At 38.7% G+C, this 25,009-nt stretch overlaps 1 protein-coding gene across 2 annotated transcripts in view; it reads left to right on the top strand.

Moving 5' to 3' along the window:
• The window catches only part of LOC127631226 (cytospin-A-like), a 45,765-nt gene that overhangs the window by 17,444 nt on the left and 3,312 nt on the right, over positions 1–25,009 (top strand). Inside the window, exons 2-17 of one of the 2 annotated variants that reach the window (XM_052109289.1) lie at positions 2,338–2,503; positions 2,615–2,768; positions 3,325–3,653; positions 4,945–6,243; positions 6,654–6,861; positions 8,810–8,883; positions 9,094–9,269; positions 9,766–9,929; positions 10,258–10,394; positions 13,007–13,097; positions 16,122–16,211; positions 19,687–19,849; positions 20,085–20,187; positions 20,928–20,966; positions 23,311–23,427; positions 23,600–23,659. In XM_052109289.1, the coding sequence (XP_051965249.1) occupies positions 2,375–2,503; positions 2,615–2,768; positions 3,325–3,653; positions 4,945–6,243; positions 6,654–6,861; positions 8,810–8,883; positions 9,094–9,269; positions 9,766–9,929; positions 10,258–10,394; positions 13,007–13,097; positions 16,122–16,211; positions 19,687–19,849; positions 20,085–20,187; positions 20,928–20,966; positions 23,311–23,427; positions 23,600–23,659 (3,333 nt within the window). In that variant the 5' untranslated portion in view covers positions 2,338–2,374. The remainder of the gene's footprint in view (positions 1–2,337; positions 2,504–2,614; positions 2,769–3,324; positions 3,654–4,944; positions 6,244–6,653; positions 6,862–8,809; positions 8,884–9,093; positions 9,270–9,765; positions 9,930–10,257; positions 10,395–13,006; positions 13,098–16,121; positions 16,212–19,686; positions 19,850–20,084; positions 20,188–20,927; positions 20,967–23,310; positions 23,428–23,599; positions 23,660–25,009) is intronic. The other variant, XM_052109290.1, reaches the window with a different exon arrangement.

The following is a 25,009-nucleotide window of genomic DNA, read 5'->3' as shown; positions in this document are numbered from 1 at the left end:
CTCGTTGAGATTAAAAATCTCTTTTCCAAGAGTGTCCTGGCCAAGACAGGCAGCAGCACAAATAACAAAGTTGCAGACATAAAAAAAAAAAAAAAAAAAAAAAGAATAATGGGCCAAAATTCCACCACAGCATTGTGAATGACTGGTCTCTGGTTATCGGAAGCATTTGGTTGCTGCTAAAGAGGCACACCAAGCTATTAAGTTTAAGGGGGCAGTTAGTTTTTCATATGGTTGAAATAGGTGTTGGGTAACTTTTATGCTTCAATAAAAAAAATACATATATATATTTGAAAACTGTATTTTGTGTTTTCTCAGGTTGCTTTTGTTTTGTTATATCTCGTTTGAAGATCTAAAACAATTTAGTATGAAAAATACACAAAAATAAAAGAAATCAAGAAGCGGGCTAATACTTTTTCACAACACTCTATAATATTTATAAAATAAATAATTACATTTAATATAAAATTTTAAAACAAATAATTGGATTTTATATTGCCCTTGTACTAATGCTAAAAGAATTGAATAAAATAGTATCTTGAAAATATTTACTTTGTATTACGTTGACCACTTATATTTTTTCTACCCACAATTAGAGTAATGTTACAGGTATAAACCAACAATTTTCATTTCAATTCAAATCTTTTTGTTCTTTTTTTTTTTTTTATTATTCTCTGAAATTTTCCACAGACCCACCTAGCACCCCCTTGTGGCCCTGTGTTTGAAAAGCCCTGCTAAGTTCTGCAACAATTATGATATTTGTCAAACAAATAATTGTGATTATGATGATGAATTGTCTGTTTTAGGGCTTTCAATGTTATGACGATAATTGGCATACTTCTTAAGGTGTATGTTTGCTTTATACACCTCAAGTAATTTAGTCATATTTAACTTGTTTAACATATTTATATTTAATTATTTAATAAAATAAGGATGTATGATAATGATGTCCTTTTTAGGCTTTAAAAACATAATGACATGAATACTAATATTTTAAATATCAAAATATTTGCAAATTATTCTTGGTCCATTTTACATTTACACTGTTATTTTTGGAAGCCAACCAACCTGAATATTTATTATATTGTATTGTATCGTATTGTATTGTAATGCATTGCATTGCATTGCACTGCATCCACAGAAATAGAGTCCTCGTCCCCTGTGTCACTTAATAATGTTTACTGTCCTACCCCTGATCTAAACTAGATAACTTATAAACTATACTGTGTAAAATCCATTTAGGCCTCTGGGATTATGTTTTGTGATGCAGTTATTGGTCAATGACAAAAAAGTATTTTCAACATGAAATATATAGTTTCAAAATGACTTTAAAATAAGTCATCTTTATTTATTTATTTATTTTTGTATTCATAGTTGTATCAAATTTTTTAGTGAGTACCCCAGCCACTGGGTGTTGCATCTGGAAGGGCATCCAGCGTAAAACCTGTGCCAAGTCAAATATGAGGATCACGGATGGTCTGTTGTGGTGACCCCTAAAGGGATCAGCCGAAAGAAGTTGTATCAATTGTTTTATTGATAAACAATAGATATATATTTTTAGAAATGTACATCATGTTGTGCAACTGTTAAGTAAAATTAATATTCAGTATACACACATCTGACATGATCTGATATTTTTAATAGACTCACAGACTACATGCGTCTTCTAATTTCCTGTTTTATAAATCAATGGCTTCCTGCATGGTTATACCACACAGACTTTTAAAGGAATAGTTCTCTCATTATTCACTTACCCTGATAACATTCAAGATGTGTTTGACTGAGCAGAACACATATTAAGATTTTTAGAAAACTGTTGAAGCTCTATAGGTCCTTATAATGTAAGTAAACGGGTACCATCAGGCTGCTGGTTATTTGACAGTCCAAAAGGCATATTTAGGCAACATACAAGTAATTCACACAATTCTAGTTGATCAATTAATATCTTCTGAAGAAAATCGATAGAGTCGTGTGGATTAATTATGTTGCCTAAATATTCCTTTTGGACCATCAAATAGCCAGCAGCCTGATGGCACCCGTTACTTTCATTGTTGAAGCGCCTACAGAGCTTCAACATTTTTCCAAAAATCTTAATGTGTGTTCTGCTGAAGAAAGACACATCTGGAATGGCATCAGGGTAAGTGAATGATGAGAATGTTTTCATTTTTGGGTGAACTAGCACTTTAAGGAAATTGATTTGGAGGAAAAAATGCTTTACTGTCTTTTAATAATAGCTTTTTCTTTATGATTTCAGGATAATTACACCACCTTGACAACTTTACTAAATGAGCAACAGAAGTGACCAAAATAAACTGTAACTTGCTTTCTCTCTCTGCACAGACTGAGGGGTAGATGTATCACCAGGAGCGAGTGCAGTATGAAGAAAGCAGGCAGGCCAGTGGGGAATAAGGCAGCAAGTGGAGGAGGTAAAGGTGACACAGTGGCAGCTGGAAGCTCTGCTGGCAAAACTGCTGTTAAGAGCCCTACCACAGCTCCACTCTCCAAGGTAACATCTCTGCACTTTCTCTCAGATCACCAACTAATCTAACATCACATCACTGGTTAACATATTAATTGAACTGTAAGATTTTTTTATTTGTTAATCTTTGATCAACAGATCAAAAGCAATGATGATCTTTTAGCTGCTATGGCTGGGAGCAGTGCAGGGACAAACAGCAGTATTGCCAAGGGCAAGAAGTCAACCTCTGCTTACTCAATATCCTCTGCTACAAACACTAATAACACTGAGAACAAGACCAAGACCAGCTCAGGTACCAGCAGTAGCCCTTGAACGCCCCGCCCCCTCTTGTTTTTTTAAATGGCCAATACAGATTTTTTTTATTTGAATTTCCATTATACACATAGATATTCATTCTTATACTGTATTTAAATGCTTTTCTCAGATTTATTTTCATTAATCTAACCAACTATATAATTAGGCATTGTTTATACAGTTATAGATATTGGAGCTTGTTTATACAGTTATAGATATTTCAAAACGATACCAATCGTTTTGAAAATGAAGCACTACCATAAGAACACATTTAGCCTCCATGTCCCTGGAATGCCCACTTTTCATGATTCAGTCAGTTCACAATGGATATATTTAAGTACCGCCCCCCTTTTTTTTTTTTGTGTCAGTGTTTCCTGTTTCACTCAGAAATGCATCACATTCGGTGAAGGTTTACTAATGCGGTTTCATTTTCAATATAAGCATAGGTATAGGCATAAATAAACAAGTGTTCCCTATATGTTAACTAGACATTTGGTTCTAAGTTTCAGCATTGTGAGATGTAGTTTTGTTAAGTACTTTTGTCATCTTTAAAGGCCCATCTGGCAAACGAACATCATCCACGGCCGCCAAGGAGTCAAACTCATCAAGAGAGCATTTAAGGAACTCCAGAAACTCAAGCAGTAAGAAGCAGTCATCCACTGGCTCTGATAGAGCCCAGCCCAGGCATTCCCGTGGACAGGCTCAAGCATCAAACTCGGAGAGACGTATGAACAAATCAAAGTCTGAAGGACAGCTGAGTGATAAAGTGGTCCTGGAGACCAAAGTGAAAGATCTGTTAGGTCTGGCCAAGAGCAAAGACGTGGAAATCCTGCAGCTACGTAGTGAGCTAAGGGACATGAGAGTTCAGCTGGGACTGCCTGAGGTTAGATTCACATGCTCATTACGATATTGTATACACCAATACAGGGCTCTACATCGCCAAATGTGACTGAAAATTACTGTGTGTGACTGAAAAAATATTTAGGTACACCGGTGTGAGTGACCTAGTTGAAGTAGGTGTGAAAGAAAAAATCTTTACTCTGAATCAATTCTGAGAATGCGGCAGCACAGTGGCGCTTATGCGCACACCTGAGACAGATTTTAGAAACACGCGCATATCCTAAAGCCAAGCGCATCCTTCAAAACTGATCGCAGACTGGATTTATCAACCACACACCATTTTTCTCCTAATGAAACTATGATCCTGAAATTAATTCACAAACCCATGCACATGGCAACAGGAGAGTTGATTTCTTGATGACATGTCAACAAAGAATATGAAATACTAGCTTGTGACCATTATTGTACTAATTTGCACAACGAGGGGAAAAAACCCACCTGAAAATAATGATGAAACAGCGGTTCGGGAGACATGGGTGATGTTTTTATTTTCAAATTATTTTTGTCTGAGGTTTCTCAATGTCTTTTACTTCTCTTGCGGTTTTTAATTTGCTGTTGCACATTGCCAGTCTCTCGCTCATCGGGAAGAGTGCGCACACCTGATGGCATTAGAGAAATGTTAAGCATGGGAGACTTCTACTCTCAGAGCAAACAGATGGAACAGCGCATACAAGATGCTTGATAGATTTTTTAGATAATCATCCTGCTATTTGTGCCGCTTTATCACCTGTGGTGAGGAAAGAAGAAGCTGACATCTGCACTCTCACAGAAGCAGATATGGTTTGATGAGGTGTGTTGCCTGTACAGCTGGAGCACCCTACTGCAGCAAGGTGGTACATAAAGCTTGAATTGCTCTAATAACAGGCACATATCTTACTGCACAGGTCAGAGGAATGGCCATATTCATTATTTAATGAAGCAATTGGATGCATAGGGCTTGCTGAATAAAACTTTTTATTTTTAACAAATATGGCAAGTCTTTGCTCAGCTATATAATAATTAAATTAGCATGTAAATAGTGGGTAATAGGTATTTACATGGTGATACAAGTACCAGTATTGGTGTTGGTGCATCTGTAATTAAATGTAACATGTTTCTGACAGACTGTACGTGACGCACAAAAATCACCACTTGGTGCCTTTATGAATCAATTGTAACATAATGACAGATTGAAATGAAAGTATAGTCATGTTTAGTTGTGTAAAACTGACTAAAAAATTTAGTTTGTGAGTTGATGCAAAAAATCCTCATTATTGACGTTATGATACTCCTAGGAAGAAGAGGAAGAAGAGATGCCACCAGAGCGGGAGGTCGCGGCAGTGATCTCCGCTGCAGATGTGGAGTCAACATTGCTTCTCCTACAGGAGCAGAACCAGGCCATCCGTGGTGAGCTCAACCTGCTTAAGAATGAAAACCGCATGCTGAAGGACCGTCTCAATGCCCTGGGCTTCTCCCTGGAACAGAGACTGGATGGGGCTGAGAAAACCTTCAGCTATCCCCCTATCAGTCCTGACCCTTCCTCCTCTGCGGGCATTGGAGGTCATGGAGACTGTGCAACTGTGGCCTCCTCTGCAGAGGGATCAGCACTAGGCTCCATGGAGGACCTCCTTACTGGGGGCCAGCAAAGTGGCTCAACAGATAACCTGGACAGCGAGTCCAGTGAGGTCTACCAGGCTGTCACCTCCAGCGATGATGCCTTGGATGCTCCCTCAGGCTGTGGTTCCTTGTCCTCCTCCGAGTCTGAAGGTGGAGCTCCGGCATGTCGCAGTTCTTCTCGTAAGGGAAGCAGTAGCAACACCAGTGAGGTCTCTGTGGCGTGCCTGACAGAGCGCATACACCAGATGGAGGAGAATCAACACAGCACAGCCGAGGAGCTCCAGGCCACTCTGCAAGAACTGGCAGACTTGCAGCAGATATCGCAGGAGCTAAATGGTGAGAATGAACGGCTTGGAGAAGAGAAAGTACTGCTTATGGACTCTCTTTGCCAACAGAGTGACAAACTGGAGCACTGTGGCCGTCAGATCGAATACTTCCGGTCACTTTTGGATGAGCACGACGTGGTGTATTCAGTGGATGAAGACATCAAGAGTGGCCGATACTTGGAGCTAGAGCAGCGTTACGTTGAGCTTGCGGAAAACGCTCGATTTGAGCGTGAGCAGCTCTTGGGTGTGCAGCAACATCTGAGCAATACTCTGAAGATGGCAGAGCAGGACAATGCTGAAGCTCAAAGTGTGATCGCAGCTCTAAAGGAGCGCAACCATCACATGGAGCGTCTGTTAGAGGTGGAAAGGCAGGAGCGAGTCGGCATGGCCGCAGTGCTGGAGGAGTGTAAATCTGCTGTGAGCAACGATCAGGTTGAGCTGAGCCGCTGTCGGGCCTTTCTGGAGCAGGAGAGGCAAAAGGTAGCAGAGCTCTACTCCATTCACAATGCTGGAGACAAGAGCGATATCCACCAGCTCCTAGAGGGGGTTAGGCTGGACAAGGAGGAAGCTGAGGCCAAGGCCGCCAAACTACAGGATGATCTGGGGCATGCTCGCACTGAGGTGGCATGTCTGCAAGATACCCTCAATAAGGTGAGCACAAGCACTGGTTCATTTAAAGATGAAGCCTGTAATTTTTTCATTGTTTTAATACATTATACTTTCTCAGTTTAATATGCAGAGATAAATATAAGTAAGCCATTTAAAGGTTGATTCCCCAAAAAGGTGTAAACATTGTGGCCATGTGATGCCATCAAACATTGCTCTGTTTGTTTGAGAATCCAAGCCAGTCAACACATCAACATTGGCTCAACAAATTGCTCTAGTATGTGGCAGGCCTACCTGTTTTCTGACTGATGGAAGATGAGAGGAGTATACGGAGAAACCTTTCTCCAAACAGCTATTATTTTTTTTAACTCCACTTGATGCCACAAGTGGCACAGAAATGACACACTTCACCTTTAAATTAAAAGCTTGTTCCTTCTCTCCTTCTGTTGGTGTAGCTGGATGCTGAGTACAGGGACTTCCAGAGTGAGGTTCAGAAGGAGTTAGCTGAGCAGAAGAGGGCGCTAGAGAAGCAGCGTGAGGATATGCAGGAGAAAGAGACTGAGATCGGAGACATGAAGGAGACCATCTTTGAGCTGGAGGACGAAGTAGAGCAACACAGAGCCGTCAAACTTCACGACAACCTCATCATCAGCGACCTAGAAAGTGAGTCAAAGAATTGAAAAAAATATAATATAATATAATGCTGTAAGACCTGATACATTAGGGAAAATGTATCTCATACAGAACTGTTCAACAAAGTCTCATGTTACCAGGCTTTTGACATGTGGCATAAGATCTGGTACACTTTGCAGCTTATTGATCTCATAAACAGCAGTGCCATCTTTAATTTTTACTGGAATGACAACAAGGCTGTTAGAGATAGACTTAAGGTATCTTCAATGGTTTGTATTGTTGTATATAGTGTTTTGGATTGTTCTGCTGATGAAATATATAGAAAAAAAAAACATTTTACAAAATTTTAGTACACAAAAACAAAATCCAGAAGACATGACCTATGTAAAATTAGATGTGATCTAGGTGCATGCCACTGAAGAGACACTAAGTTTCTTTCTTTTCTTTCATTCAAATCAAAAATAAATGATGGCGCTGCTTTGAAGAAGGTCTGTTCTATTCTAACCACCCACTTAGGCCAGAAGAGACTGTCTGACTGACATGTGAAGTGGCCAACCACAGGGTTTTTCATATGTCCTGTTTAGGGGCAGGTAAATCTGGAATAGACCAGTGTACAAAAAATGCATTCGAACTATGGTGTGCTAGTCTCTGATCTATTGTACAGAAAACAGAAATGGTCAGCTGTCCGCAGCCATATCACCCTGCAGCTTTAGACTGGTTGCTAAGCAGGGTTGAGCATGGTCATTACATGGATGGGAGACCTGTTCCCTGGTGGAAGCTAAGCTAAGGGAAGAGGTGTTAGTGAGGCCAGCAGGGGTTGTTCACCCTGTGATCAATGTGGGTCCTAATGCCCCTGCATAGTGACGGGGGACACTATAAAGAAGCTATAAAGAACTTTACTATAAAGAAGCACCGTCTTTCAGTTGAGACATTAAACTGAGGTCCTGACACTCTGTGGTCATTAAAAATCCCAGGGCACTTCCCGTGAAGAATAGGGGTATAAGCCCAGTGTCCTGGCCAAATTCCCCCCATTGGCCCTTCTCAATCATATTCTCCTAATAGTCCCCATCCTTCAATTGGCTCTATCACACCACTCTCTCCTCTCCACCAACAGCTGGTGTTTTGTGAGCATACTGGCGCAAAATGGCTACCATCGCATCATCCAGATGGATGCTGCGCACTGGTGGTGGTTTAGGAGAGTCCCCTGGTCACAATGTAAAGCACTTTGAGTGTAGCGTCAGAAAAATGCTATAGATATGTATTTCATTCATTTATTCAAAACACATAAGTAATTAGTAGAAATGTGTAGACTGTGTGATTAGAATTTCTGTCTATCCAAAAGTAACAAGTACTGCTTATTTTACTGGCAGACAACAAAGCAGAATATACAGTTCTGCTTGTTAATATTTATTTTGCTTGCTACTAAAACACGATTGCTACTTTTTAAGCATGATTTTGTTTCCAGGTGGATTCTCGGAAGTTGCATTGCAGTCCAGGAATTTGATTGAAGCTAAGATGAACATCTGAAACTATAAGAGACTAAATTTGGAGAGGCCTTGTGATTAGTGTATTTTCCTCATCTTACCACACGGTGGAGCCAGTCATTTAACAACATGGCTTACTTATTGTGTAAGCAGTACTCTCAATAATGCTTTTTTAAAAACACTTGACTGCTGCATATAAGATCACACATGACAGTGGAAATGGTAAGGAAAGATAATTCGCTCCATATTATGTTAGGCAGTCTCAGGCCTTTTATCTTTAGTATTGATAGTCATCCTACGTGCTAATACTATGTAGTCCTGACTTTCATAATGAGGTTACTTTTGAAATTCAATGACATGCAGTATGTTTTTCTTACACAATCACTGTCGGAACAGAATATTTCTCTTCCTGTTTCTCCCACCCTCCACCCCCAAATTTGAACCCTGCATAACCTACGTTCATTGACTCACTCATTCTTTTTGTTTCTTGTCAGATTCCATGAAAAAGCTTCAGGATCAGAAGCATGACATGGAGCGAGAGATAAAGATCCTCCACCGCAGACTCAGGGTGGGTGAGGCCAGGGGCAGTAGTTCATGAGGGGGTCATTTCAGACAGCCATCCTTCTAAAGGGTGTCCTTACACTTTTAGTTTCATATTTGGTTTGTCACTGCACAGTAATTTCTTTCTTATTGAAGGATTTACATATAAACATGCCATACTTATGTACCACTTAATGTTTGACTTTTATGATTCACATTAATGATTGTGTATGTTCAGGAAGAGTCAGCAGAGTGGCGTCAGTTCCAGGCGGATCTGCAGACTGCTGTGGTCATTGCAAATGACATCAAGTCAGAAGCTCAGGAGGAGATTGGTGACCTGCGGAGGCGCCTACATGAAGCCCAGGAGAAGAACGAGAAGCTGGGCAAAGAACTAGATGAAGTTAAAAACCGCAAGTAAGTGCTAAAAGCAAAGAAATAGCTGTCTATTATAAACTATGGCTTTGTTCCAAAACCTAGTGAGCTCCGATACTGTCCTAACTGAATTAAAACACTTTACATAAGCTGCAACTCTGTGCGCAACAAAAATAGCGCACCTTACGTGAGGTGACTGAGAGACCCAATGCACATTGTTAATTCCAGTAGTCTGGCACAAGCATATATTGCTAAGCTAATGATGCAGTTAAGCCCAAAAGATTCATAGTGCACACACAAATTAGTGAAATAGTGCTCTGATGGAATTAAGTTTATGTATTCATCCTGAACATATGCAACATGAAGGCATCTTGACTGGAATTATCTGTAAGTGCATGTATATGAGTATAATTATTCTTAGGCTTATACGTTATTAATGGACCATATGAGAAAACCTAATTTAAATGTAATAAAGAGTTTCCTTTCTATATTGAGACAGAGTGAGCATGTTAACTTGTGTGACTGTGCTGTATCAAAGGCAGGATGAGGAGCGTGGCCGTGTGTATAACTACATGAATGCAGTGGAGAGGGACCTGGCTGCTCTCAGGCAGGGGATGGGACTGAGTCGACGCCCCTCCACATCCTCCGAGCCATCACCTACCGTCAAAACCCTCATCAAAAGCTTTGACAGTGCCTCACAGGGTACTGCACACCACATCCACTTCACATCAGCAAGTCTTTCATGTAGCTCAAATACAACAATACAGGTTTCACACTGTCAGTGAAAATCTAGAAATTTCATGGTTTCAAATAGCTGGAAAGGTTATAGAATAGTAATGGATATTCACTGATCAAAAAGGGTGGGAAGCCTGAAAGTAGCAACACATTTCTAAGCTTCTGACTTAATAAACTCTTGTTTCGGTTGAAGGTCTAATTCTGTCCTGACTAGACTGAATTGAATCTATTCCTATGAGCTCTGAAACTATATTTAATGTTCTCAAAAGGTTAATTTAGTTTGTTCTGGTCACAGGTCCTGGAGCTAATGCTACTGCTGTTGGCACACCAACTGTCGCCGTGAGCACAGCCACAACCACCACCTTACCCCGCACACCTTTTAGCCCCAGTCCGATGAAGACTCCACCTGCTGCCGCTGTCTCGCCAATACAGGTATCTCACATTTACACAATGTCATTGGATGGATTCCGCAGCTATGCACAGCTGAAGAGAGAGTTATTATCACTTTGAAGCGCAAATAGTAGCATTCTGCCTCTTTTCCTGCTTGTTAACCTTTAAGATAGCAACACTTTCTCTTCCCCATTGTCCTCTGGCACTTTTGACAGTTCTCACAGCACCAGTTCATTCATGGGAACTAGGTGGTTTTGATTGTGGGCTAGTTTTCTTTCCTTCACATGTTTTTTTTTGTTTGTTTGTTTTTTTTAACGGCTGTAACTTCTGATCAAGTTTGGATGTGAAACAGAGTTCTTTGGTTCCGGTCACTACACTGTCAAAGCAACCAAAGCTCATGTTGGAAACCATGCATAGACATAGACAAATAATAGCTTTGACTAAGAAAATGTTTTAAAGATCTTCACACTTTTCTACATTATCAGTTCTTTAATATTACGTCTACCAATAGATGGCAACATTTACTGTGTCTCTTAATGATAGCGCCCAACATAGGCCTGGGTATCTCGGTGAGTATTGATGCTGTCTACCACCCCTGGAGTTGTGAGTTCGGGTGTTTTGAGAGACTCCAGCCAGGTCTCCTAAGCCACCAAATTGGCCCGGTTGCTAGGGAGGGTAGAGTCACATGGGGTAACCTCCTCATGGTCGCAATTAGTGGTTCTCAGTGGGGCACGTGGCAAGTTGTGCATGGATCTCGGAGAGTAGCATGAGCCTCCACATGCTGGGAGTCTCTGCGGTGTCATGCACAATGAGTCATGTGATCAGATGTGCGGATTGACTGTCTCAGAAGCGGAGGCAATTGAGACTGGTCCTTCGGCACCCAGATTGAGGTGAGTAACCGTGCCACCACAAGGACCTACTAAGTAGTGGGAATTGGGCATTCCAAATTGAGGAGAAAAGGGGATAGCGCCCAACAACGGGATTAAACCACTGTGCGTACAACAGGAAACAGTGGTGTAACTTACTTATTAAATGCATAGTTTGTATAATTACATAATTACTTTTTACAGCCATTCAAGGAACGCGTGGTATTTTGAGCTTAACAATTAGACCAAGACAAAAATTAAAATAAAACTTTGAATAAATGTAATGGCATATTTAATAGTAATAATAATAATCCTCACTAGTTACTCTATTTATTACTTGTGCATATTATATTTATATTATATATTATATATTTTATTTTTATATTTTTATTGACATTGGTTGTTGGACACAGAAACAAAAATCATCTGTACCGGTTTCTGTCACCAAAAAATAAAACATGCAAATATTATATTTTTATTGACATTTTAATTATTCTTTTTTTTGTCTACTAAGCATAAATACAACAATTAAAAATAGATTTTTTTTAATTTTTATGGATTTATTTGTTTAATGAGCAGAAACTAAACAATTATTACAAATTGATTCTGCATATTGGTTATAAGTCACAGAAAACATAAAAAAATGGGTTTCGTCACAAAAAATTAAACATGCATAATGCATATTACGTATACTTTATTTACATTATTACATTTATTTAGTCTACTAAGCATAAATAAAACAATTAAGAAACTATTATTTAATGTTTTTAAAAGTTTCATTAACAGAAATAAAACGATTAGTAAAAATCAATTCTGTATATTGGTTATCAGACATGGAAACCATAACATAAAATAAAATAAATAAAATCAGCTGTATTGTTTATGTCACAGCAGATAAAATAAACAATATTCTTCTATTTCTTGTGTTTAACAAGCAGAGACATGGATGTAATTATCTCGACTCAGACATCTGTGCCTATCTCAAAGTAATGTTTAGTGGACTCAAACGGTATTTGAAACTGACTCTGTATAGAAGTGAAGCCTGACCTTAAAAATAGTCAGCAGTGAGTTTATGTAACAGTGTATTGTTGAGGAGGTGAGATGATGGGAGAGGGAAAAAGATCTCAAGTTCTATTCTCCTGAGAGGTTAGGTGCAGTCTGCAGCTACTTTTGATTGATGTAGAAATATTATAGCGTTCCAGGGCGAAAGAGCAAAGGGCTTTAACTAGAGCCTCGCAACAATACATGAATACATCATACAAATAAATATGAATAACCGCTGGGGCTTTGACTAGTTATTACAACTTCCAGTTTCTTCAGGGACAGAAAAAAGCATGTGGAGTGGAGCTCTTAACTGCAAAAATGAACCCATCTCTGTTGTAATGTAGATGATATGTGATACATTTCTTTTTATGACTTCATTTTATAATCCCATCTCACCTGATTTAACTCTGCATGTGGTAGACTCTGAGACAGTCATACTCTTTTTTTTTTTTATTTCTTTTTTTTATTTTTTATTTCGTTATTTCATATCAGACTACTTTAGATGTATTTTGTACTTTTTTTTAAATGCGGCAGACAGTGTTACACAAGGAGTATTCAAGGTATAGCTTACATTTTATCAGTATACATCTTCCCTGGTAAGCAATACCATGACCTTGGTGTTGTTTGCTTCATGCTTTGCCAGTTGAGCTACAGAAACACTAATTCAGATCCGTTGATAAAAAATACTTGTGTTATTGAGATATTACCTTTTTCCAATATTGTGTTTGTGTTAATTACCTTCAGAGACACTCAGTCACTGGCTCTATGGCTGCCGCCAAGCCCCTCTCCTCACTTACAGACAAAAGATCCAGCTACACGGATATCAGCATGCCAGGTAACTGACATTGCTTAATACACATTCTTTTACACTGCACATACATTGTTGTCAGTTACATTAATGGACCATGTGCAGAAAAGATATGTCCTTCTGTCCTTACAAATGCTTCTTACTGATAATGTTTTGTAGTTTATATTAACTTCTTTCAAAACACTGGTTGATGTATTGATTTAGTACCTTATTATTTGTAATTTATCTTTTTTTCTTTTTCTTTTTTTATGTTATGCTAGCTTTTTTCTATTTTTTTTAAGAAAACCAAGAGCGACCTTTTCATAAAAAGCCACTTTAAATGTTTAAGCTCATTGGGGCTTATTAATAAAATATGAGAAGAAGAAATGTGTGTGTGTTATGAACAGTAAAACCATTGAATTCCCTTTTGGGCTCTATTTTAATGAGTGTGCAAAGTGCAGTGCTACGCACTACGACCGTGCGCAACAGGGCTTTTTAATGAATGGGTGTAAATATGGATTTATAAACTATTTATGCCTGCTTGTCTGGTTTATGTCGAATGAAAAATAAAAATAATTTCCTACGTAGTTTGTAAATCACATAGATAATGAGTTATAATAAAGGGGTAAATGGCATGATGAGAGAGCTACAGGAGGTTGTTTCATTATGATGATGAGGCAGCCACTTTCCAGACACAGGAAGTCCATGAAATCCCCATGACTGACCCCCCCCCATCCCATCCCATCCCATCCCATCCCATCCCATCCCATGAACTTATGGTGACCTTAGTTGTGATAACTCATAACAGTATGAACAAATACTCCATTCCCTCTTCTATTACCCATTGTTGCCGGTAATTATTATGAAACAAGGGGGAGGTGCTCTGTGTGAATGTGCGAGAAAGGTCATCGTACCCCTCTGTCACGCTTGTTTTTGAGCTGATTGACTGCCTTACTGGAACTCTTATCAACTTCCATTAAAATCACAGTGTTATGATTGGCTGGATGAGTTTAGTGTGGATGATTGGCTGCCCTGCACAACCCTTACAGCTATTGAGACTCATTGGCTGTCAACATTATAATACCTTTTATTTTCACTAATGTTTATTTCATTTTCAGAGATAGATTTCATGGAACTTGCAATAACAAATGTATTGCCATTGCATCAGCAAGTACAAGACACCTCCCCCTCACTCTGTAGAGAGTCAACTAATGGCTGATGAAGTGAATGTGTTTTACTGCAGGTTTGAAATGCCCAGTTTCATACCCCTCACCCACTCTGATCTTCACATATGGAGATTTCCACTGCATGGTACAACTCGATTCAACTCGACTCTGCTTGCTTTTTGGGGGTTTTCCAATGTGGATTGTTCCTGGTACCAGATACTTTTTTAGTACCACCTCAATCGAGGTTCCAAGCGAGCCGAGCCGATACTAAATGTGATGTCAAAATCCTGCAGATCACCGATTGGACAGAGAGAATCGTCACTACCAGCGTCACTGGATTTCCGACACGCGACATCAACCCGCTAGTTTTAAAGTTAGCAACAGCGATAACAGTATAATTTGTTCACGCAACTTTCAAATTGTGTAAAAAGAAATGGCTGTGTGCAAAACCACGCCGTGGTCAATAAACGAGGTACAGACGGTCCACTCGTTAGCGATGAGCGAAACGATAATGTCTCTCAGGAAGTGTATCAGCTGTTGGTTGCACACTGCTACCACCGGACCTACCAACAGTGTAGGGAAAAGTAAAAAAAAAACGTAAAAGTGACTACAGAACCATCAAGGAAAAGTGGAAGTGGTTCTACCAAATGTACTCTATCTAGATCGGCAAGCAATGGGAGGGAGAGTGCCCTGGACTGGCATTGATCCACAATGGAGGATGGTATGTTTTTTATGTTAACTCTATATTCTGCTTGAAAGCTTCACTTTATTTAGTTTACCAGCTACTGGAAGCTTGCTTCTAAAACAACCAGGCCAATTTAACTGTTACACTTGTGTAAAATCACCATGCAACAACTGCTTTATCCAGCACAATGAGCTAGTAGCTAACAGCTAGCGGTTGTGTTATTGTTTTCGTCAGTTTGTGTCATGTTTAAATGCTGTCACAGCAGTAGAGGTGGCGCAACTATGACGATCAGCCTATAATCCCACCCACGTTGAGGTGGCACTAAACTGCAATGGAAATGCACGCTCTGAAAAGTAAAGCGAGGAGAGTTGAGGTGAGTCAAACCATAACGTGCAGTAGAAAAGTGCCAATTCACAACATAAACTCCTGGAAACTTCTGACAGATAGGCAGCAGCTAGTAAGACTGGGTGAACTCACATCTGGTATCCTCACTGTTAACACTGGTGCTCCTCAGGGATGCTTACTCTCTCCACTGCTCTTCTCCCTGTACACAAATGACTGCACTGCAAAAGATCCCACTGTCAAGCTCCTGAAGTTTGCAGATAGTGCCATGGTCATCTGCCTCATCCAGGATGGTGACGAGTCTGCATACAGATGGGAGGCTGAACAGCTGGCTGGCTGGTGCAGTCACAAAAACCTTGAGCTGAACATACTCAAAACAGTGGAGATGATAGTGGAATTCAGGAGAAAGAACAGTTTTTATCCTCAGATCATTTTTCACATGAACAGTTAAACTGCCTCAGGACTCCCCCATAGTCCAATAATGTAAATACATATATCATGTACATAAGTAAATTCACGTATTTAATTCAATAACTGTACATACCTCTACCTTGCACATACATTACCACTTGCACATGTACATACGCCATTGTGTTATATGTCCTATATTTGTGTGTCTCACTGTCATGTTCTGTGTGCACTTGTTTCTCCTATCACCAAACAAATTACTTTTTTGTGCGTGTTAATACTTGGCAATAAAGCTCATTCTGATTCATTATGTTTTAAGTTCACATTGTGTATTGCGTAATTGTGGACTGATTGAACCATTCATTCTTTTCTTTGTTTTTGTTTTTAAATGAGCTTGCTTGAGTCATATTTAATGCAGAGAAATACTTAAATCCAGATTATTGCATCATATATCGCTCTGTGTCTCCGCAGCAGAGCATCTACTCAGAGCGGCCAATGGCAGTCGTCCTGCTTCAGCTCTCCAAAGAGTCTCTAACATGGAAGCATCAAAGGCCATCACAGGTAAAGCTCAGGCTTATTCAAAATCTGATATACAGTGCATCCGGAATATATTCACAGAGCTTCACTTTTTCCACATTTACAGCCTTATTCCAAAATTCTACAAACAATACCCCATAATGACAATGTGAAAGAAGTTTGTTTGAAATCTTTGCAAATTTATTAAAAATAAAAAATACTGAATAAGTATTCACCGTCTTTGCCATGACACTCAAAATTGAGTTCAGGTCCAACCTGTTTCCATTGATCATCCTTGAGATGTTTCTACAACTTGATTGGAGTCCACCTGTGGTAAATTCAGTTGATTGGACATGATTTGGAAAGGCACACACCTGTCTATATAAGATCCCACAGTTAACAGTGCATGTCAGAGCACAAACCAAGCCATGAAGTCCAAGGAATTGGCTGTAGACCTCTGAGACAGTATTGTATCAAGGCACAGATCTGGGGAAGGGTACAGAAAATGTTCTGCAGCATTGAAGGTCCCAATGAGCACAGTGGCCTCTATCATCCATAAATGGAAGAAGTTTGTAACCACCAGGACTCTTCCTAGATCTGGCCGCCCATCCAAACTGAGAAATCGGGGAGAAAGGCCTTAGTCATGGAGGTGACCAAGAACCCGATGGTCACTCTGACAGAGCTCCAGCATTTCTCTGTGGAGAGAGGAGAACCTTCCAGAAGAACAACCATCTCTGTAGCACTCCACCAATCAGGCCTGTATGGTAGAGTGGCCAGACGGAAGCCACTCCTCAGTAAAAGGCACATGACCTCCCGCCTGGTGTTTGCCAAAAGGCACCTGAAGGACTCTCAGACCATGAGAAACAAAATTCTCTGGTCTGATGAAACAAAGATTGAAATATTTGGCCTGAATGGCAAGCATCATGTCTGGAGGAAACCAGGCACCTCTCATCAACTGGCCAATACCATCACTACAGTGAAGCATGGTGGTGGCAGCATCATGCTGTGGGGATGTTTTTCAGCAGCAGGAACTGGGAGACTAGTCAGGATCGAGGGAAAGATGAATGCAGCACTGTACAGAGACATCCTTGATGAAAACCTGCCCCAGAGTGCTCTGGACCTCAGACTGGGGCAAAGGTTCATCTTCCTACAGGACAACGACCCTAAGCACACAGCCAAGATAACAAAGGAGTGGCTACGGGACAACTCTGTGAATGTTCTTGTGTGGCCCAGCCAGAGCCCAGATTTGAACCCGATTGAACATCTCTGGAGAGATCTGAAAATGTCTGTGCACCAACGCTCCCCATCCAACCTGATGGAGCTTGAGAGGTCCTGCAAAGAAGAATGGGAGAAACTGCCAAAAAATAGGTGTGCCAAGCTTGTAGCATCCTACACAAAAGACTTGAGGCTGTAATTGGTGCCAAAGGTGCTTCAACAAAGTATTGAGCAAAGTATGTGAATACTTATGTTGGGCCTAATTGTGATTTATAAATGTTTTTCATTTTTTAATATATTTGCAAAGATTTCAAACAAACTTCTTTCAGGTTGTCATTATGGGGTATTGTTTGTAGAATTTTGAGGAAAATAATGAATTTAATGCATTTTGGAATAAGGCTGTAATGTAACAAAATGTGGAAAAAGTGAAGCTCTGTGAATACTTTCCGGATGCACTGTATAGAGATGCCATACACCATACTTAAAGGTGCACATGTTTTATTTTTTATTTATTTTTTCTAATTAAAAATTTGAATGCATAAAAAATAAAGAATACCTTTTTTAAAAATGTTTAAAATGATACCCACTCGCATGAGATTAAGAATCATAGTCATATCAGTGGCATAATAAAAGCTGTTTTATTTTACATGGAGCAGGTTTCCTCAAGGGAGCCACCATGTTGAGATCATATGACCAACCAAACACTTCTTCCTTTCTATCAGGGCCTTTTTACACTTGGCCACATCATGCGTTATCACCAGTGGCGATTTCTCAGGGCCAGGAAAGCCTTCTCTGCTGGCCTAACATGCCAAATAAATAAACATTTTTCATCCTTTCATTCTCCAATCACCTTTTTGCTTATGTATTTTTAATCGCTTTCCACTCTTAATTAAACTACAAACAAATAGAGAAAAACTAAAAGTTTATCCAGTCAGAATTTATTTATTGATGCTTATAAGCAAAGTGTCAACTGTTTCACAAATCACATGCCAGAAGCAGCGCGTGAGTCTGAGCTCCACCCTGTCAGGCCTTCAGAATTTCTTCAGAATCCCTCAACAGTGCAAATGAATGGGCAACTAAAGTCAGGTTGTCAGATTCATCAACTAATCAGATTCATTTATTTGTTCTTGGTGGGTGTGATCTTTAGGATATGCCCCGTTCGAGGCCTTTTAGCTGGCCTTGAGTGACACAATCACGCTTTAAGTGATGTAAATAATTCAAGAGCGAAAAGCATAAGATCAAGCTGTCTGAGGAGTCGGCTGTCATCACTACTGAGAAAGAGATCCTTATGTATTTAAAAACAGGAGATGTTCTGAATGACCGTGTGATTGCTTCATTTATTAAACAGAAAGGAGTTCTGATTTTCACTTCAAGTAATTGATCAGTGGTTTTTGCATTGTAATAGCAACATCAGGAGTTTTTGAAGTGTAAATTAGTCAGATTTTACAACTTCCTACTTGGAAAAGTGCAATGGAATGCATCTTTAAGTCAGAATTACAACTTTCTCAAGTCCGATTTTGCCGAGATGCAGGTGCATGATGTCACACAAACATGTCGACACTCAGGGAGATATAAAAAGTAAGTGATAACATTCACTTTATTTAGAAATATCGATAAATTTGTTAGTTTCCACACGAATACATGATATTAAAGCTTGTTTAACAAATGCGTGCAGAAACGGGTATATAAAATATTATAATCTCTTTTGATAATCATACACCTGAAGCACAAATGCTAGCACTGCATCATTGTTTATCAGTTGGGTTACTAGGAGACATCACTAATGAGAGTAAAACCCCTGCTAAGCGAACAGATTGCAGTTTTGTTTCCTTAAACATCATCTTCCGAATATCGGGGAATGGAATACATTTACGGTCGGAGATATCAAGTAGGAATATCCCACATCCAACTTGAATGGAATGCAGCATAACCGTGTACCCTGACGAAAATAAATGTATTATTACCCCTTAGACCCTCATAATAACTATGTGTGAAGTAAAAAAACAAAAAACAAATCTGAAATGATTTACATTTTTATGAATTAGCAAATTTGTTCAAGTCAAATGGAGTAACCTTTAGAAAACTTATTGATACTTAATTTTCAAAAATATATGAAACCAACATGGACACTAAGATTAAATTTGTACAAACTTGACCCATTTAAACAAAATAAAAAAAAAGATTTCTCCTTTTTATCACTTCGGACAGCCTTACACTAAAACAACCCCCTACACTAAAAGTACAGGGACTTCTGTATGAAATGTTTATCGCATTTCGGTCTCTCTCCAATGCTGGTTTATCTTAGTCCCACGGAGAAGCAGTGAGGAGGCAAAGAGGGATATCAGTGTTCCTGATGGAGTTCCAGCTTCCTCTCTGATAACCATGGGCTCTGCTGCACCTCCTCTTTCGCTGTCCTCTTCCTCCTCCCCCACAGCCTCTGTGAACCCCACTGCACGCAGTCGGCTACGGTACGCACCCATTATAGTCTTACTCTGACTTATTTTAACTGCCATGTGCTGTGTTTTAATTAAAATGTATACTTCAGTTTTGCTTATCATGCACATGTTTGTAACATTCCTCAGTGAATATCACGTTTCCTTATTCCAAATAAATCGGTGACATGAATGTGTTATGCAGCTATGTTTCTTCAGAGATGGTTTAAAAAGACAAAAAGAGTCATTTCTGTTCTGTTTATCCATGTAGAGAGGAGCGAAAAGACCCTCTGTCGGCTTTGGCTCGTGAGTATGGCGGTTCAAAGAGAAATGCACTACTGAGGTGGTGTCAAAAGAAAACTGAGGGTTATCAGGTGGGTGTCCTGAATGGTATATTAAAACAGACTCACAAAATGCTTGCTATATTTCTGTTCAGCTATTAGCTCATTCGCTGTCCCCCGCCTACCTATGGTCCTACTATTACATTTCACATCCTATCTTTTCATGTCATTCACGTCTTTCTGATTTCTGTGTCATTCTATATGGCACCTGACCCAAAAGGCTCATGACCATCACTTCTGAGAACAACCTCTCTTGTTTAATAATATTAGTGTCAAAGCATAAAGTGTGTCATTGACTACCTGTCGCTCTCACGTCTGTGGTTATGAGGACTACATGACTATAAGTGACTAAAAAGTAAATGTCAGAAGAAATACTGATATTGTCTTTTGCATTTTTGGACCAGCAACATACAAAATAAATAAATAATTAAAGGAATAGTTCACCTAAAATTTAAAAATCTGTCATAATTTACATCCCCTTATGTCGTTTCAAACCTGTATGCTTTCTTCCTTTTGCAGAACACAAGAGGAGATGTTTTAATGAATATCCCAGTCTGTCTATTCGTTACAAAGGCAGTAGATAGTGCCCGCTTCAAAGCTTAAAAATGACCCCAAAAGTATCATAGTATCAACCATGTTTCTTACCAAAATATATCTTAAGCCTTCAGAAAGATACATTTGAGTCATTTCAAGCTTTAAGGTGAGTCTCTTATCAGTTACCTTTGTATTGAAAAGACTGAATATTCAATACCATTTATCCTTTTGTGTTCCAGATAAGAAAGAAAGTCATAAGGGTTTTGAACAACATGAGGGTGAGTAAATTACATTGACAACAATTTTATAAAACATTTTATAAGAATATCTGAGCTCTATATGAAATATATTTATGTTTGGGTCTCAAATAAGTCAACTTCGGTTTGGCTGGATATTGAAACTTCACTTTCAGGATATCCATTGAGGGACCTGCTGTTTATTAAGACATTTTAAAAGATCAGGTTGAGCTGTGGCAACCCTGTTACACTTAATACAATTAAGTCATGGCGGCTAATGCATAGACTTGAAAGGAGGTCTAAATTAACATCTGTTTTCACTCCTATTGGTAACAATCCTGACTTCCAGCCGGGGTTAATTGATGCTGGCTTTAGACAATGGGGTAATAATGGCATAAACACATTGAAAGATTTATTTGCTGATAATATGTTACTGTCATTTCAACAAATGGTTGAGAAATATGGTATCCCCAGACAAGACTTCTTCCGATATTTACAGATTAGGCATTATATATTGCATAGCACAACCTTAATTGGTAATCTTGAAGTATCCCCTCTTGAAAAATGCCTGTTTCAAACAGTTGGGAAAAGGTCTGTCAGCCTGTTCTATGTAGCTATGTGTGCTGAGCCACCTCGGGCTTTGCAAGTGCTTAGAGATAAATGGGAGAGGGACCTTTATGTTACTATCAGTGATAATGAATGGGAAGATATATGGAGATATACTAACTTAAGTTCAGTTTGCAATCGTGCCAAAGCAATACAATTTAAGATTATACACAGAATGCATATATCCCCAAACCACAGACATTATTTCAACACTACTCTTTCACCCATGTGCCTTAAATGTAAAATAGAGGTTGGCACTTTATCTCATTGTCTTTGGTCTTGCCACAAACTACAAAGATACTAGCTTAATATTTAGCAGAAATGGAAAAGATACTAGGCTTGAAGCTGCAGATGGACCCAATGTCTCTCATTCTAGGCCTCCCAGCCAGATATGTACTGTCGGCAAATAAGAGATTGTACTGTATTCTCACATATGCTGCAAGGAAGAACATTTTACTGCAGTGGATTAAAGGTTGGCATAGAGTGCTGTTTGGGTTAGTACCACTGGAGTACTTGACATGCATGTTACATTCAAAGTCAAATCAATTTTTCAAAGTTTGGGAGCCTTATTTGAATTATCTGGAGCCTGATGTTTCTGCCATCTTGCTACAGGGATTCCCTGAGAGAGCTGATTTCCCATTATCTGTATAACTTTTGGTTGTATGTACGTAACTGAGTCAGTGTTGTTTTTGGTTTATTTGTTTGTAGTGTGTTGGTATGTTGATTTGTTTTCTTAAATGTATTTCATGGTGGATCCTTGTTTTATTTGTTGTAAATGTGAAAACTAATAAAAACCTATTTAATAATAATAAAAAAACTGCACTATGAACTAACTTTTTTTAGTAACTAACATTAACTAAGATTGAGAAAAGCTGTAAAATATTGTTCGTTGTTAGTTCATGACAGCTAATGCATTAACTAATGTTAATGAACCTTATTGTAAAGTGTTACCAAAAAAGAAAAAAGAATATCTGAGTTCTGTAGGTCCTCACAATGCAAATTAATGGTGACCAGAACTCCAGAAGGCAGCATAAATTAATTAAATAAAGTAATTAATGTGACTTTAGTGGTTAATTCCACGTATTGAGAAGTGATATGATTGGTGTGGGTGAGAAACAGATCAATATTTATGTATTTTTTGTATTAATTATTTATGTATTAAATAAGATCTGTTTCTCACCCACACCCATCATATCGCTTCTGAAGACATGGATTAACCACTGGGGTCATATGGATTACTTGAACTGCCTTTGTGGGCTGCTTAGACCTTGAGAGTTCTGGTCACCATTCACTTGCTTTGTGAGGACCAACAGAGCGGAGATATTATTCTAAACATCCTTGCTTGTGTTCTGCAAAGAAAGAAAGTCATACACATCTGGGATGACATGAGCGTGAGAAAATTATGAGATAATTTTTGTTTTTGGGTGAATAGTGAATAGAGGTTTGAATAGATGTTTTACATTTTTAGCTTTGAAATTACATTATTGTTAGTCGCTTTTTAATCCTCATGAAAAGTTTGAAAACAAATCAATGCATCATAAACAAATGGAGGTTTGTTACTGTTATTTCGCTTGGATCCACATATTTCAGAGGCTTAAAGTAAACATGAGTTTCTACTCTGTGCAGGACATGCAAAGTGACCTCTGTATCCACATGTGAAACTATGAGCAGTGGTCGCAACTGATTTTTTTAGTGATAGTTAGCTAGATGGAAATATAGCTAACTATCAGTAGGAAGATAGCAAGCTGAATATGTTCCTTCATGTTTGTTTGTTCTGCAGAACATCGACATAACCAACTTCAGCAGTAGCTGGAATGATGGGATGGCATTCTGTGCTGTCCTGCACACGTACCTGCCAGCTCATATTCCCTATCAGGAGCTCAACAGTCAGGACAAGGCAAGTACTACATAGTGTCCATGCCATATACGACTCTAACTGGAGAATTCAAATGTGGATGCATTCAGGAGAAGGAAAAATATGATGAAGCCCTACCAGAAAAGGGCTCTTTAACAGAGTTTAATCTTGGTTTTTGTTATGTGGTTAACTGAAGTTTTATTTGTGCTTTCAGAGACGAAATTTCACCCTGGCCTTCCAAGCAGCAGAAAGCGTGGGCATTAAATCCACTCTGGTAAGAGACTGTGACTTGCTAGCTTGCATTAGCTGGATCACAAATGCTCATACAGGACAGTTGATGAATTATGTCTGTACAGTAGGTTGCACATAAATTAACATGTCCAGTGGCCAAAGGGTTACACAACAGTGACATGCACTAAGGATGCCTAATGGAGATATAAGGCACACAGTGGGGCAATATTAATCATTAGGGTGGAATATTTGTCCTCCACTCCCACCCTGTATGCTGAGAACAGGTGAAAAGCTGGAAACCCTTTATTATCAGCCAGCACTGTTGATTTATAGAACACAGTATAGAATTGTTTCCGTATTTTTATCTACTTAAACAATATGTTTCTTGTGCACAGTACTAAAAGCACCTTTGAACCTGAAGCTGGGGACAGAAAATGTTGATTGGGTTTTTTCATGAGCATTTTGCTGTCTCTAGTGCTTGCTTCTGTGGATATACACACACTTTCTTTCAGAATTGTTTTTTCAGTTTTAAGGTGCTTTATTGGCATGATAAATATTTGAATTGCCGAAGCATTTACAGTACAACTGCACATAAAGAATATAGTGCAAACCAACAAACTGGTGTTTCTTCAACTTCGGCAATTTTATGTCACGGGTTGATTTTTATTCAAATCTAATTCAAATTCTTTTTGTAACATGAAGATCACATTTATTTTTGGAACTTTTCTTATTTTTGGATTTTATTGTTTATGCCTTGTCCCACACTTTTAATATAGAATTATGAAAATACATAAAAAAATACACTTTATTACAAATTATTATTGTTTAAAGCTATAATAATCTAAACAAGAAAACAAAACAATCCAGGTAAATATCACTTGTGAGCAGAGTATTTTTATTGGGCTTCATTTAAAATCAAGCTGTAATTTTGCCAAATTATGCAAAGATAGTGAATATATTATTGAATTCAGTGTATTTAGGATGCGTAAAATGTTATTCATGAAATTACCCTAAGCAAGACAAAGGAGGTGGCCATTTTGTTTCAAAAGCATAAAAAAATTAATTTCCAACATGGAATTCTATTAAAGGAATATTCCAGGTTCAATACAAGTTAAGCTCAATCGACAGCATTTTTTGCATAATGTTGATTACTGCATACATTTATTTTGACTTGCCACTCCTTTTCTTTACAAAAAGTACAAATCTAGATTACAGTGAGACACTTTCAACACTTTTTCTAAAGTATAGCCACAAGACTTAAACAATTTTAGTGTGATGAAATCACTTACTAACCTTTTCTGTGTAAAGTTATAGCCAATTTTACAACTTTGTTGCCATGACGATGTAATGTCAACAAACCCTAAAATGACTGTAAAAAATTTCCATTTAAACA

Source organism: Xyrauchen texanus, chromosome 37 (assembly GCF_025860055.1).
Source record: "Xyrauchen texanus isolate HMW12.3.18 chromosome 37, RBS_HiC_50CHRs, whole genome shotgun sequence".
In the NCBI taxonomy this organism is placed as follows: Eukaryota; Metazoa; Chordata; class Actinopteri; order Cypriniformes; family Catostomidae; genus Xyrauchen; species Xyrauchen texanus.
This window is presented reverse-complemented; position numbering and strand designations above follow the sequence as displayed.